Source organism: Phyllostomus hastatus, unplaced genomic scaffold, assembly GCF_019186645.2.
Source record: "Phyllostomus hastatus isolate PE091 unplaced genomic scaffold, TTU_PhHast_1.1 phas_scaffold_385, whole genome shotgun sequence".
Taxonomy (NCBI): Eukaryota; Metazoa; Chordata; class Mammalia; order Chiroptera; family Phyllostomidae; genus Phyllostomus; species Phyllostomus hastatus.
In genome coordinates, this window is record NW_025334026.1 from 6154108 (window position 1) to 6167398 (window position 13291).

The 13291-nt window shown below is 35.7% G+C and overlaps 1 protein-coding gene across 4 annotated transcripts in view; it reads right to left on the reverse strand.

Moving 5' to 3' along the window:
* The window catches only part of SMG1 (SMG1 nonsense mediated mRNA decay associated PI3K related kinase), a 138313-nt gene that overhangs the window by 77972 nt on the left and 47050 nt on the right, over positions 1-13291 (reverse strand). For 3 of the 4 annotated variants that reach the window (XM_045819427.1, XM_045819430.1, XM_045819429.1), the window contains one exon: positions 166-223. The exons of the other annotated variant lie outside the window; for it this stretch is intronic. In XM_045819427.1, coding sequence (XP_045675383.1) covers positions 166-179 — 14 coding nt within the window. In that variant the 5' untranslated portion in view covers positions 180-223. The remainder of the gene's footprint in view (positions 1-165; positions 224-13291) is intronic. 4 annotated transcript variants of the gene reach the window in all.

Here is a 13291-nt window from a genome sequence, read left to right on the forward strand (position 1 = left end):
TAAGAATCCTAGATCAAGGATCCCAAAATACCTCCTTAGCCCCTTTAATATTCTAAAAATGTTATGGAGAGAGAGAAAAAATGCATAAATTTCCCCAAAATGATTAAACTGAGGTTAAAGCCTGATGTACATGCCACACGCGAGGTAAGTTTCTAAAGCTCATACCTCAAAAATCGCATACTGTATAATATGGAGCCTTTGTGATGTTTTGCATCAAGTCAATCTGTAAGACAGTAGTTACAATATTAGTGAAGGCAGTGGGTTAAAACATTTGTTGTTCAAACATGTAGCAAATACCATCCATGGGTTAGGTGCCTTTAGTCAAACTATGGCCCTCTACGTTTCATATGCTGAAGCAAAAATTTAAATGGAAAGCCACTCTGTGCCTTAGGGGAGAGGCTTAAGGTGGCAACCAAAAAAATAATAATAATTTAGTACAAAGAAGAATTTAAATGTTCATTATAACATACAAATCACATGCAAATATAGTTATACTATTTTAGTGCCCTATTCTCAGTATACAGAAAATGTAACAAATCTGAGAGGTCATTCATTTTTGCATGACCCAAATCCTCAGATCTCACATCAACAATCTACCATGTGTTAGAGGATAGTATCTCCTGGCTGAATGTGGTCCAGTTCTTGTAAGCATTACAAAGAGTAACAAAAAGAAAAAAAGAAGAAAGAGAGCCACTCTGGAACTATGAAGTCAGGGAATTCCCTATAAGGAACATTTCCATAAAGCACCCAGAAATAAAGCACCCCAAAATGACTTGATGCAAACACCGCACCTGGTAGTGCCACAGGAATAAGCATCATATTGCTTCAAGTTATTTTTAAGTAGGCTTATTAAGGGATTTTGCTCTCTTGGTGAGATCTAATTTGTTATGGGTATCAACCAGGAAATGAGATTTGCACTAATGCCAATGAGGTGGAAATACATTTATTCCCTAAAACAGTAGTACTCAAAGACAGTTATCACTGTCACAACGCAGTTGTAGGATATGGCGAGTTTTTCCATACTAAGTTTATACCACTTGAAAGTGGTTTATCTTTTTTAGAAATAAATTCAAGGTTATCCCTGTGGTGTCTCTTACTCACCTGGATTCAGACATGCTTTCATGGGAGATTAAAAAAAAAGTGAAACTGTGTGACCCTGGGCCTTTTGTGTGTACATCATTTCACATTAGAAACACTGCTCTAAAATGAGTCTACAGCTAAAAATTTCATTTAGGAGACTCACAGACTTCATTACATGAAACTCTTCTCAGGAGAAAACAGTTAAGTTCAAATTTAATGAAAGAGTTGAACCATGTCAAAGCTATAAATGTAAAACAGTCGTACATCAGTTTTACAATATTAAAATACTAAGTTTATATAATTTCTTGCTGATACTTCCTTAGCTCAAGAATCTATAATACCAACCTATTTATGGATTCTTTGTTACCAATTTTTAATCATCACTTAAACTCTCAACTAAAGAGCCACTATAGACTCAAAATATTAAAAATATATTTAACTGCTGTAAAATTGTAAGAACTTTACCTTTCCCAAGTCCTGAGCTTCTGGAAAGTAATCTCTAAACTCTTGGAATGTCATGCCTAATAAGCGTTCTTACTCACCATGAGATTTATGGTAAGGGATTTTAGTCAGATGAATCACCTCCCTCTCCAGAAGGACTGGAAACTAAGTTCAGCCATGTGGGCAATCAATCATGGAACCCCAACAGAAATTTTAGACACCAAAACTGGGATGAGCTTTCCATGGGTGTTAACACTCCATGCATATTGTCACACATCAACACCAAGAAATTAATACTGTTCACAACTCCACCGGGAAAGAACAACTGGAAGCTCTACATTTGGAACTTTCCTGGACTCTGCCCTATGCACCTTCACCTTTGGCTGATTTTAATCAATATCCTTTAGCTGGAATAAACTGTGACCATGAGTATAACAGCTTTCAACAAGTTCTGTAGGTCCTTCCGGTGAATTATCCTAAGAATAGTCTTGGGGGCCTCCAAACTTGGAACTGGTGTAAGAAGTAAAAAGGTGGTCTTATGAATCAATCATACCCCCTTTAATTCTGCATCTACATTTATAAATTACTGATCAAACTCTAACCCAAAATTTAAAAGACTGTAAATTGTGTTTGTTAATTAGATCTTCAGCAAACATAATAAAGAACTAACTTTCAGTGAAGTCACCACTTAACATTATCAATAGGTTCTGCAACTTTTAAGTGAAATGACAGACGACAAAACCAGTATTACCTAATTGATATAAATAAGAGATAAGATCCTATGGCATCTTACGAACATTGCAATAAAACAATATTATTTGAAGACCTGCTATCATTTATTTCTCTTCCAAGAAATCTCATAAACCCTCTATTGACAGAACTCTAATTAACAAGAAAAGAATAATAAAGCAAGTAACTCTAGGAGGACACAACGTCCAATTCTAACCTTTGCTTCACATGCACAATTATCTTCATTGAAAAGGCTGATGAAGACACCACTCCCATGTAGTTCTGACAACTAGGTCTTCAATGCTGCCCACGTTTTCCTGGCCAGGGGTCTCACCTTTCCAAAACAGCTTTCAAACTTTCTGTACCTTCTTCCTTTCCCCAGCACTACCTGTAGGTGACCTTACAAAGATCCCTGCTTCAGGAAAAAACCCTTGGTGAGGAAGCCATTCATTCCTTCTATAGCACCCTCAATTAGAGCTAATAATTTTGAGCTCCTACCAAGTACGGTACACAACTTACCCAAGCAGTTAACATACATTATATGTCATTTGATCCCTCACATAATCCTATTGGTTACCACCTTAAAGATGAGGTAACTAAGGTTCCATAACTGACCTTAAGTTGCATAGCTTGTAAAAGGCAGAGCAAGAATTCAAACTGTTCTAACTTTAGAGTCCTTCAGCACTCCACCACTGCCTACCAACTTCTTTCCACAAATTCACCTACATCTGCACACACAACCTTTCTATCACATAATGGAACAAGTAAACCTTGTACCTATAGTAACCCTGTGGATCCAGACCTCCCCTGCAACTTCTTAAGTAATCTCCCACTTTCCTATTGCTCATCACATCATCAACATATAAACACTCTCAAGTCTTTCCTTAAAAAAAATCTAACTCTTAATTCTCTTTCTCCTAATTCTAAGTGTGTATACACGTCACAGAGAACCTCTTGAGAAAACTTTATCTGCCTTGCTTTCACTCACTTTTCAACTAACTGTAATCTGGGTTTCACTGTCAGCACTCCACTGAAATTTTCCTACCAAAGCAGAAACTTCCACTCATGGCCTATTGTCTCTCAAATTCCATGCACCCTTTTCAGTTCACCTTGCTCAATGCCCCAGTGACTTGCTTTTGACAACTATCTAGTCACATTTTTTCTCAACACCAGTCTAAAGTTTCTTTATACCTGTACATGTCTTTTTTATTGTATTTTTTCCATTACCATTTAACCTCCTTATATTCCCCTCCCCCCACCACGCTAAAGCTTTTTTAGTAACTCAAATTCCAGTGACTGCTTTTTCCCAGTTCAAGTACTGTTTTCCTCCTTCTTTAACCAGCTTAGATTTCATGGTCTATCCTTTCAATAACACTTTTGCCAACCCTTAATGTTTTACTTACACCTATCTGACAAAATCCAACCATGGATAAACCCAGCTATCAATTACCTATCATCCATCAGTAAGCACCACATTCCCAGGTCCTCCGATGTTCCACCTCCCATTTGCTATATGCATTATGCAGACCTTCCCTTCCCCAGTGTCTTCAGATCCCAAAATTAACTGCCACCCTATACTCTCTTGAACACTTTCACACTCATAAAAACTTTCTCATACTATCTGTAGTCACCAAGGGAAGAAAAAAAAAAGATACCATAACACATCTGCACCCAAATCTAGAGGCCTTGATTGAAATTTCACCTACTTTTACCTCTTTTCAAATACTCTTTGTCGTGTGGAGTCTACCTTTCCCACCAAACTGAATCCTTTCCTTAAACATGTAAAAATTTCTAAGGTCTCCCCTTTAAAAATACAAAACCATGTATTTTTTTTAAACCATAAAAACTTCATCAATCTCACACACCCTTCCACCAAACAACCTACCTTTGCTCTCTGCAGTCAAACTAGGAGTTGTCTCTACTCTCCACTCCCATTTCTTCACCTCTACTAGCACTTCAATCCACACTGATCCAACTCCTACTGCACTTTTGGCCAAACCAACTATGATCTCCAGCAGCTCTCACAGCGTGGCTGAGTATGGCCTGCACCAAAGAAGCCTTGCAGAGGAATTAAGTGGGCTGAACGAAAACCACTTTTAAAAATTCTTACAATAACCCACCGTGCACAGATCCTGAGAATTTCAAGTAACTGGATTCTTCCCTTCCTTTAGATTATGAGATGTTACACTTCATATTTCGTCCCACCTCTCGTTCTATTTTCTCAGGAGCCTTTGAAGGTTTGCTCAGTCTCCTGTACCAAACCACTAATCTTGGAGTTTCTCAAAGCTTTGGCCCTCTATTCTCCTCCCTTTGTACTCTTCCCTCAATACATGCTGATGGCAGTATTTATCACCTACCTTTATTCCACTGACTCCCAAATCTAAGGCTCCATCACAGAGACACTCTGAGGGCCAGCCCTACAGTATATATCAACTGTTTTTAAAAAAGATCTCAGTGTTCTAATGCCTCAAAAACAACTGGCTCCTTTGCTCTCAGAATCCCCATTTTAATAAATAGTATAATCATTAGCTATTTTCTAATAAATGGCACTATTTGATCAGACATGTGTCCTATCTCCAATCCTCATCTCTATTCCATCTCTTCTTCACATTTCAACAAAAATAATTCTAATAAAACACAAATATGATGTCCTTCCACTGCCCTTACCCTACGTAGCTCATTTCCCTTTTCAGCTAAGTCTACCAACCACCCCTTCTACACTCCATACCCCATCCTAATCTTTCAGTGCCATGGAAAGAATCACCTTGCTCAGCCCGTCTGCCTGGAACAGCCTGTCCTCAACCCTTGCCAACCCTGGCCAATTTCTCTTTATCCTTCAAGCTTCGGCTATCCTTGGGAAAGTTTCTGATTCTCCTGAAACTAGCTAGAAGTCCCTAATATATTCATGTGCTACTAGAGAACCTAATAGTTTCCTTAGCTCTTAGACCATTTGAAAAGTTTATTTAAACTGTGTTCTGCCAGAAGATTATAAATACCAGAAGGGCAGGGGCCTGTCAGTTTTGCTTATCACTGTATCTCTATAGCCTAGATGGCATATAAATTACTTGACTAAATGACTGCCTATTTTCATAACTGAGGCCTTTCTCTTGACCCTGGAATGCAGTCCCCAATCTAACCTAATACTAACTTTTCTTCAAGATTCACCTGCAACCTACATTTCTTCTCCAAAATATTTTATTAAAATCAGCAATATTTTCTTGATCATCTACTGAAACAAAGGCATTAATTAGGAGTTAACAACTCCAAAAGGTTAACTAAGATGGTTCCAACCATCTATGAATTTACAACCTAGAAAGAAAAGAACTGTCAGTATAAGTTGCAATTAGGAATATAAAATGCTGCCCTAGCTGGTGTGGCTCAGTAGATTGAGTGTCCACCTGTGAACAAAGGGGTTACCGGTTCAATTCTAGATCAGGGCACATTGCCTAGGTTGCAGGCCAGGTCCCCAGTGGGGGGTGCCGCGTGAGAAGCAACCACACATTTATGTTTCTCTCTCCCTCTTTTTCTCCTTCCCTTACTTTCTCTCTAAAAATAAATAAATAAAATCATTTAAAAAGAGTATAAAATGCTGTGATTTGCCCTGGCTGGTGTGGCTCAGTGGAACAAGTGCTGGCCTGTGATGTGAACCAAACAATTGCTGGTTCAATTCCCAGTCACGGCACATGCCTAGGTTGCAGGCCAGGCCCCCAGTTGGGGCTGTGTGAGAGGCAACCGATCAATGTATCTATCATGCATCAATGTTTCTCTCCCTTTTTCTCCCTCCCCCCTAAGAATAAATGAAATCTTTTAAAAATATATTACTTTTTTTAAAAAGCTATGATTTTAAGTGGAAAAAAGCCCATCATTCAGCTCATCCTTCAAATCTTACAGTATTCAAAAAGCATGTACAACACTAGTCTGTACTTTACTAGTTATATACTAGCTTTAATTTTTTAAACTAGCTTTAATTTGTTTGAGATGTTAGTATCCAAGTCAGGGGTACCAACTTATACCGCACACCTTTCACAGGAAGAACAGAACAAATGGTTGCTGGGCAGAGACAACAACAATGAATTAAAAAATTACTGGTATTGTTTAAATTAAGTAAAAATTTTGTCTTCTAAGGTAAGACTTCCATAACTAAAATTTGGTCTATGCATATGATCTTATGAGTAACTTTTATGCCCTGACCAACGTGGCAAAGTTGGTTGAGCATTGTCCTGCAAAGCAAAAGGTTGCCAGTTAGACTCCCAGTCAGGGCACATGCCTAGATTGTAGGCCTGGTCCTGGTACCTGGTGGGGTGTGTGCAAGAGGCAACCAATCAAAATTTCTCTCACACATCAGTGTTTCTCTCCTTCTTTCTCCCTCCCTTTCTAATCTGTAAAAATAAATAAATAAAATCTTAAAAAAAAAAAAAGAGTAAATTTTCTGAACCCAAAAAAAGGAAGCCAGAAAAAAAGGGTGGCTTCAGCAATATATTTAAATAAATTCTGAATTTATATACTCAATATGCATTTTTGGAGCCTTTTTTTTTGTGCATCCAAGGACAGTATATCAAAAGAGTGAAAAGACAATTCACACAATCAGAGAAAATATTTACAAATCATGTATTTCACAGGAATCTAGTATCCACCTTGGATGGATAGCTCAGTTGGTTAGAGCATCATCCCGAAACACCAAGGCTGCAGGTTCTATCTCCAGTCAGGGCACATACAACAAGCAACCAACAAATGCATAAATAAGCAGAACAATAAAAAAATGTTTCTTTCTATCAATCAATAAAAAGTGTTTTTTTTTAAGATTTATTTATTATAGTCCAGGGAGAGGAGAGAAACGTAGAACTCCTACAATTTGACAAAAAAAGACAATCAATCCAAACTAAAAAATGGGCAAAAGAATTGAATAGAAATACTTCTCCAAAGATATATAAAAAGCCAGTAAGCACATGAAAAGTTGCTGAGATTTATTAGTGAGTAGAGAAATGCAAATCAAAACCACAATGACAAGCCACACCCACAATAGCCATAATTTTCTTTAAAAGTGAAAAATAACTAGTGTTGTGAGGATATGGAGAAATTGAAACCCTTATACATTACTAACAGGAATATAAAATGGTACAAGCACTCTAGAAAAGTTGGGCAGTTCCTCAAAAAGTTAAACATAGAATTACCATATGACCCAGCAAATCCACTCCTAGGTATATGCCCCAAAAAACTGAAAACTGGTATTCAAACAAAAGCCTGTATGCAAATGACAACACAACACTATTCACAGTAGCCAAAAGGCAGAAACCCAAATGTCCACCAAAGGATGGCATGGATGAACAAAACTGGTATATCCATACAGTGCAATATTATTCAACCATAAAAAGGAATGAAGTACTGATACCTGCTACAATATGAATAAACCTTGAAAAGATTATGCTAAGTGGGAGGCCACACACAAAAGGCTATATTGTATGATTCCATTTATATGAAATACATACAACAGGGAAATCCATACAGAAAGCAGGCTTGTGGTTGCCAAAGGCTGGGAAAAGGGGAGAATGCAAACTGGCTGCTTAATGGGTACAGGCTTCCCATTTAGCATGATTAAAAGTTGTGGAACTAGATAGTGATGATGGTTGCATGACATCTGTAAATGTACTTAACACTCAATTCTGAATAGTAAATTTTACATTAATTTTACCACAATTTAAAGAACTCCATGATTTTTTTCCTTCTTTTTTTTGTTCAATCCCTCCACCTCAACTTCTACCCCTACTTATGATATTCTTGAAAAGATAAAATTACAGGGGGTAAAAGACTAGTGTTTACCAAGGGCTACAAAGAGGCACAAAGAAATTAAGGGGATGAGGGAACTACTCTATAGCTCAGCGATTTTCAACCTTTTGCATTTCATGGCACACATAAACTAATTACTAAAAGTCTGCAACACCAAACATGTATTTTTTGCTGATCTAACAAAAAAAAAAGCAGGTATATTTTGATTCATTCACAAAGGATGGCTATTGTTGTGTTAGTTGTTGTCATTTTTTTATTTGACAATCTAAGGTAAAAGAGATCAGTGCCCCTGACTAAGTAGTCAGGTATTGCATCTTTTAAAAATTCTTGTGTCACCAGTTGAAAATCACTGCTATAAGTTTGATTGTGGTGGTCATGGTTACAATACTATATGCATTTGTCAAAACTTGAACTACACAGCATGTAAATTATACCTCAATAAACCTCACTTTAAAGACAATATATTTCTTTATAGTAAAGGTATAAAAGACTTGATTTACTTTTAATAATTCAGTATTTCCTGTCTTGTATTACCTACCATATTTAGCCTTTCTAAATGGAAATGCAAAAAGGTAACATAGCACTGGATTAAAATCACTGCTTTTCAATGAAGCCAAGGATGGTTAGCGTCTGAATTAATCAATCAGGTATGAGGAGAGCTGGAATTTACAACTTGAAAAAAGATTAACTTAGCCAAGATACAGAAAGAAACAAACAGTGCATTTATACCAGTAAAAGATACTCTTACCTATACTGATAATAGTAAGTTCTAAATCTACAGCAAAAGAGAAATTTTACTCTTTATCAATGCCCAAGAAATACCTGACAGTCCTTTAGAACTTAATTTTTTAAAAAGAAATACACTATAAGTTCTTAATATTTTACTGTTTACCCACTTTGATAAGCTTTCAAAATTGTGGCTTAGTTCTTATTAACTAACCACTGAGACAATGAAAAAATTGAGTCAAAGTACTATCTATGACTGAAAAATCAGAAAAATCACTGGCTGAAGCAGAGACATGAAATCCACTACTAATTTAAGTATTCTAAGGGCCTGAACCTCAACTGGCATAAATTTGTATCTTACTAGGATCAAGAACATTGGTAGTTACAAAATCTTGCATGCTTTTAATCTCCAATACAAATGTGAATTCAACATTCAGTATTTAACAAAAAAATTTTGTTCATACTAAATAATCATTTACCTAAAGGTTCCTGATTCGAAGGCACCTTGTTAATTTGACTTTCTCTTGGCCTTTATTTTTAACCCAAGCTAGTTTACAGGCTTAAAAAGAAACTCTGCTTCAGGTCCAATTTGCATTGCTTCTTCCTCTTTTGTCAGCAAGTCCTGGAAGTACTTTAGAAACGTCCATTTCAGCGTGGGAAATGGCCAAGATTGAAAGGAAATCTCTTACTCCAGGACCTCCCTAGCAGGAGAAGAACAAAAAGACAAAGTCTACAAAGAAACACGTCCCACTCCCAGGCTCTTCAGTTAAAAGCCAAGCATAGCACCATAAGGACAGAGGAGATCAAGAATCACTAAGAGTTACACACTACAGGAATCCTAAAAGAAAGAATCTTAAAATCAGACCAGGACTCCATAATCAAGGAAAAGGTGGAATGTTTTATTAATATAAGAAATGTGTACAACCACCTTTATAAAGTCCTAAAAACAGGCAAATAATGACTGTAGAGTTAATCTCATAAAGTTCCTCTAGCTAACAGACTCAAGCATATCCTCAAGGGGCTGACATGCATGCGAGATTCTCTAACAATTACATATTTTAAATCTTATCTTTAAAAATAAAAAGTGTTATGGTCGCTTTTAAAAATAAATGTACTGTGTAACAGATAACATTACCACCACTTTTTTTTTTAAACAAGTGAGACTGGTCAAAAAAATACGGTTCCAAAAATCTCTCGTAAACACGTTATGAAAAAACAAATATGCAATTCAGATATAGGTACTTTTAAAGAAAACTAATAGCAAGACAGACACACATTGGCACAATAGTATATAGTACACCCTACAAATCTTGGGCACAGTCAAGGTTTTGGGGCATCAAAAGAACAATCAATATTCTATCATGCATTCTCGAACATCTAACACATGTTAAATGATGACATATAAAGAAGACATTTAACTGAATTTCATATTCCACACCAGTAATTCTCAACAAAGACGAGGACATTACCAGAAATATCTTTAGGGAATTTTCAAATTCTACACATGACCTCCACTCCAACCTTCTTAAAATATATACCTTAGGAAGACATCTGAAATACCCTGGGGTTCTATTTCTAACTTTACTAATGTATTTATACTAAAAGAGCAAGTGGATTTTTACATGGACTCTGATTCCTTTCAACATCCTCAATCATTCCTATAGGACCTATCTCCTTAGGTATCCTGAGGTAGGAAATATGCTCTAAAACAACAAACTGGTAACAAAACATACTATCTGTAATCAGAGGTAAAATACATTTGGTGAACCCTCCTACCTAAGCACCAGAATATCTTTTAGGGGCCATCTTGAAATAGCCACTTCCTACCACTAAAACATAAAGAAATAAAAAAGGTCTCATAGAAAAATCTCAAAAGATATGATCTTCTATATCAAATAGTTGGGAAAGATACTTTTCAGAATAATCGCACTATTCTAACTATAGAAAAATTTACTAAATGAAGACAGTTTTTATAGTTATTGAAACATACAAGAGGCACCAAGAGCCAGGAAACAATGTTCCCATTGTGCTCATCAGTAGGCAGAAATAACATATTGAGGTATTTAAAGTAGCTTTAAGTTTGAGAAAGCTATGGAACAATTCAAAATCATCACTTAAGCCATTTTAAACCCACAAGGTGTATATCAACCCTATCTTTTCTTTTTTTTTTATATTGTATAGGAAACGGTTTAATAAGATTGATTTAAATGGTTTAAAAATAAGAACCTTTTATAATTCCCTTTTACAACAAAAGACAACTAGATATCAAGTTCCTTAGGAAACATCATTTACTCATTTTGAGAAAATTTACAATGCCATAATTTAAAATAATACCAAAATCTCATGATAGCTTAATACTACATATATAGTGGTATAATGGTATGAAAGTTCACTAGTTCCTATCTTTGCTTAGAGGAGACTGGCAGAGAATTACCTTTTCCATGATTCCATGGGTCCATTTCCCTACTGCCTTTAAAACATACACACACACACACACACACACACACACAGACTGGGGCTGGGAGAAAGCAAAGAAGCATATAAGTAATGTTCTTATAAGGATTAGTTCTTAAATTTCAAAGACATAATAAAAATTTAAAAAGCTACAAGCTATCTTTTAATTTACCCTTATTCTCTATTTAATTTTATTTGTTCCTGCCCCTCCAATATATGTAGTCACAAAGATTATTTTTGCTGGATCAGGATTTCAACTGGTATCAAGTTTTAAAAGTGTGAAGAAAAAAAATAAAGAAAAATAAAAAATGATGCAGATCTATAGTCAAATTCCTCATAAGCCAACTTGAAACAGGCTTATAGTCTAATGGAGCAGAAAATGAAGATAGAAAGCCACTACTATACTAGAGGGCAATTAACTGCATCTCCACCAAATCTTTTTTAAGTATGCATATAACAATAACACAAATGTCATATGCTATACTTAACAGAAATTTAAAAATTATGAGCTTCCATTCACATCACTCTCATACACTCTAAGATTCAATATAGACATTATAAAATTTTTAGAAGTTATTACACACACTCACTCTAGAAGAGACAAATGAAATTTGAACTCAAGTATGAGTATGTACATTTGTAGGAAATTCTAAAACTTTCTGAAGAAGAGAGATGAAATTCCACATTTGGTCAGACGTGGCGACATCAGCATTTGTGTAGCACTTTAACAGTTTTGAAAGTAACTTTCCCAACTTTATCTTTAACCAACTCTAACTCTACATCTTAGGAAGGCAAGAATGAGCTCCTTAGGGGGACAGCTGGTAATGCCAATACAAAAGCCCTTTGTCTTCCCATTCTTAGTCCACTGCTATTTTGATGACACCAGCCTTTCCTAAGATAAATATTTGTGAAGGATCAATTCTAAAAATGCACACATTCTTAAAAATAAATACACCTTAGAGAAAAATCTAAAACACTGTGGTGTCTGCTTAAGAAAGAAAAAAAAACTTTTAAATGGATTAAGGGGAGAAGAGCACTACTGGTGTAATTGTTACATCCTCAATAAGATTACAATAAAAACACTGGCAATATTAGCATTATAGTAACTATACAAGATAGGCGACTTTAAATAAAAGGCTTTTATTTTTTTTATAAAACTTTGTTTTATAGTCAGTCAACTGGTAATCCCTCACACACACCCTAAATTAATTTTTAATTTCAAAATATTTTCCAAAGAAGGACAAGATTCCACTTATTTAAAATGCTATCAATATTTCAAATAATGACAGAATTAATCACTTTTAACAGAATACTAACTCAAGTCATTCAAAAACAATTCAAACTGTCTTTAGATTCCTTTAAACCCAACTAAAAAATAAACACTAAATCTCAAGGTTTTCAGTCCTGCTGTTGGATCTACTACTTTTTTATTTGTCTTCAGGTTTATCCAAAGAATATAAGTCAAGCAAGAAAAACCACCAAAGTTTTAGGAAAGAAAATCCAGGATGTGTTTTCTTTTTAATTAAATATATATTAATACAATTGTGCCATACTATGTGATAGGGATCATCTTTGGATCTTTTTAATCTAATCAGGAAATAGTCCAATTCTATAAAGGCAATGGAAAGTTTGACGTCTTTCCTCAAATTAATAGAATTTTCTGTCTAAATTCTGGCAAATCTCACAGGTCAGTGAAGGAGACCAATGTCTTGCCCTTTGGGATGCTGATTTTAAGGTGGTTAGTTGCTAAGAAACAAAAGACTCTCCCACTTTCCTGCCCAAAAGATTCAGAGAAAGACCTGCTACAGGAAAGAAATCTCAGCTTAGTCACCTTGGCTTAATTTAAATCAAGTATGGTAGATAGGAGGTTTCAAGCAGGGGCCTGGTTAGCTAGATCACCCCTTGTGTCCCACTGAAATAAGAATTTACCTGAAGCATTTTGTCTTCCTCAACTACCTGTAAATTGCCTAGTTCCTTTAAAATCCCATCACTACCCCCCTTTCTCCTTTGTCCAAAAAGACAAATACACCCAATTTTGCCTGTCTTTAGAATTTTCATGCTTAAGTGAATTCCCCAT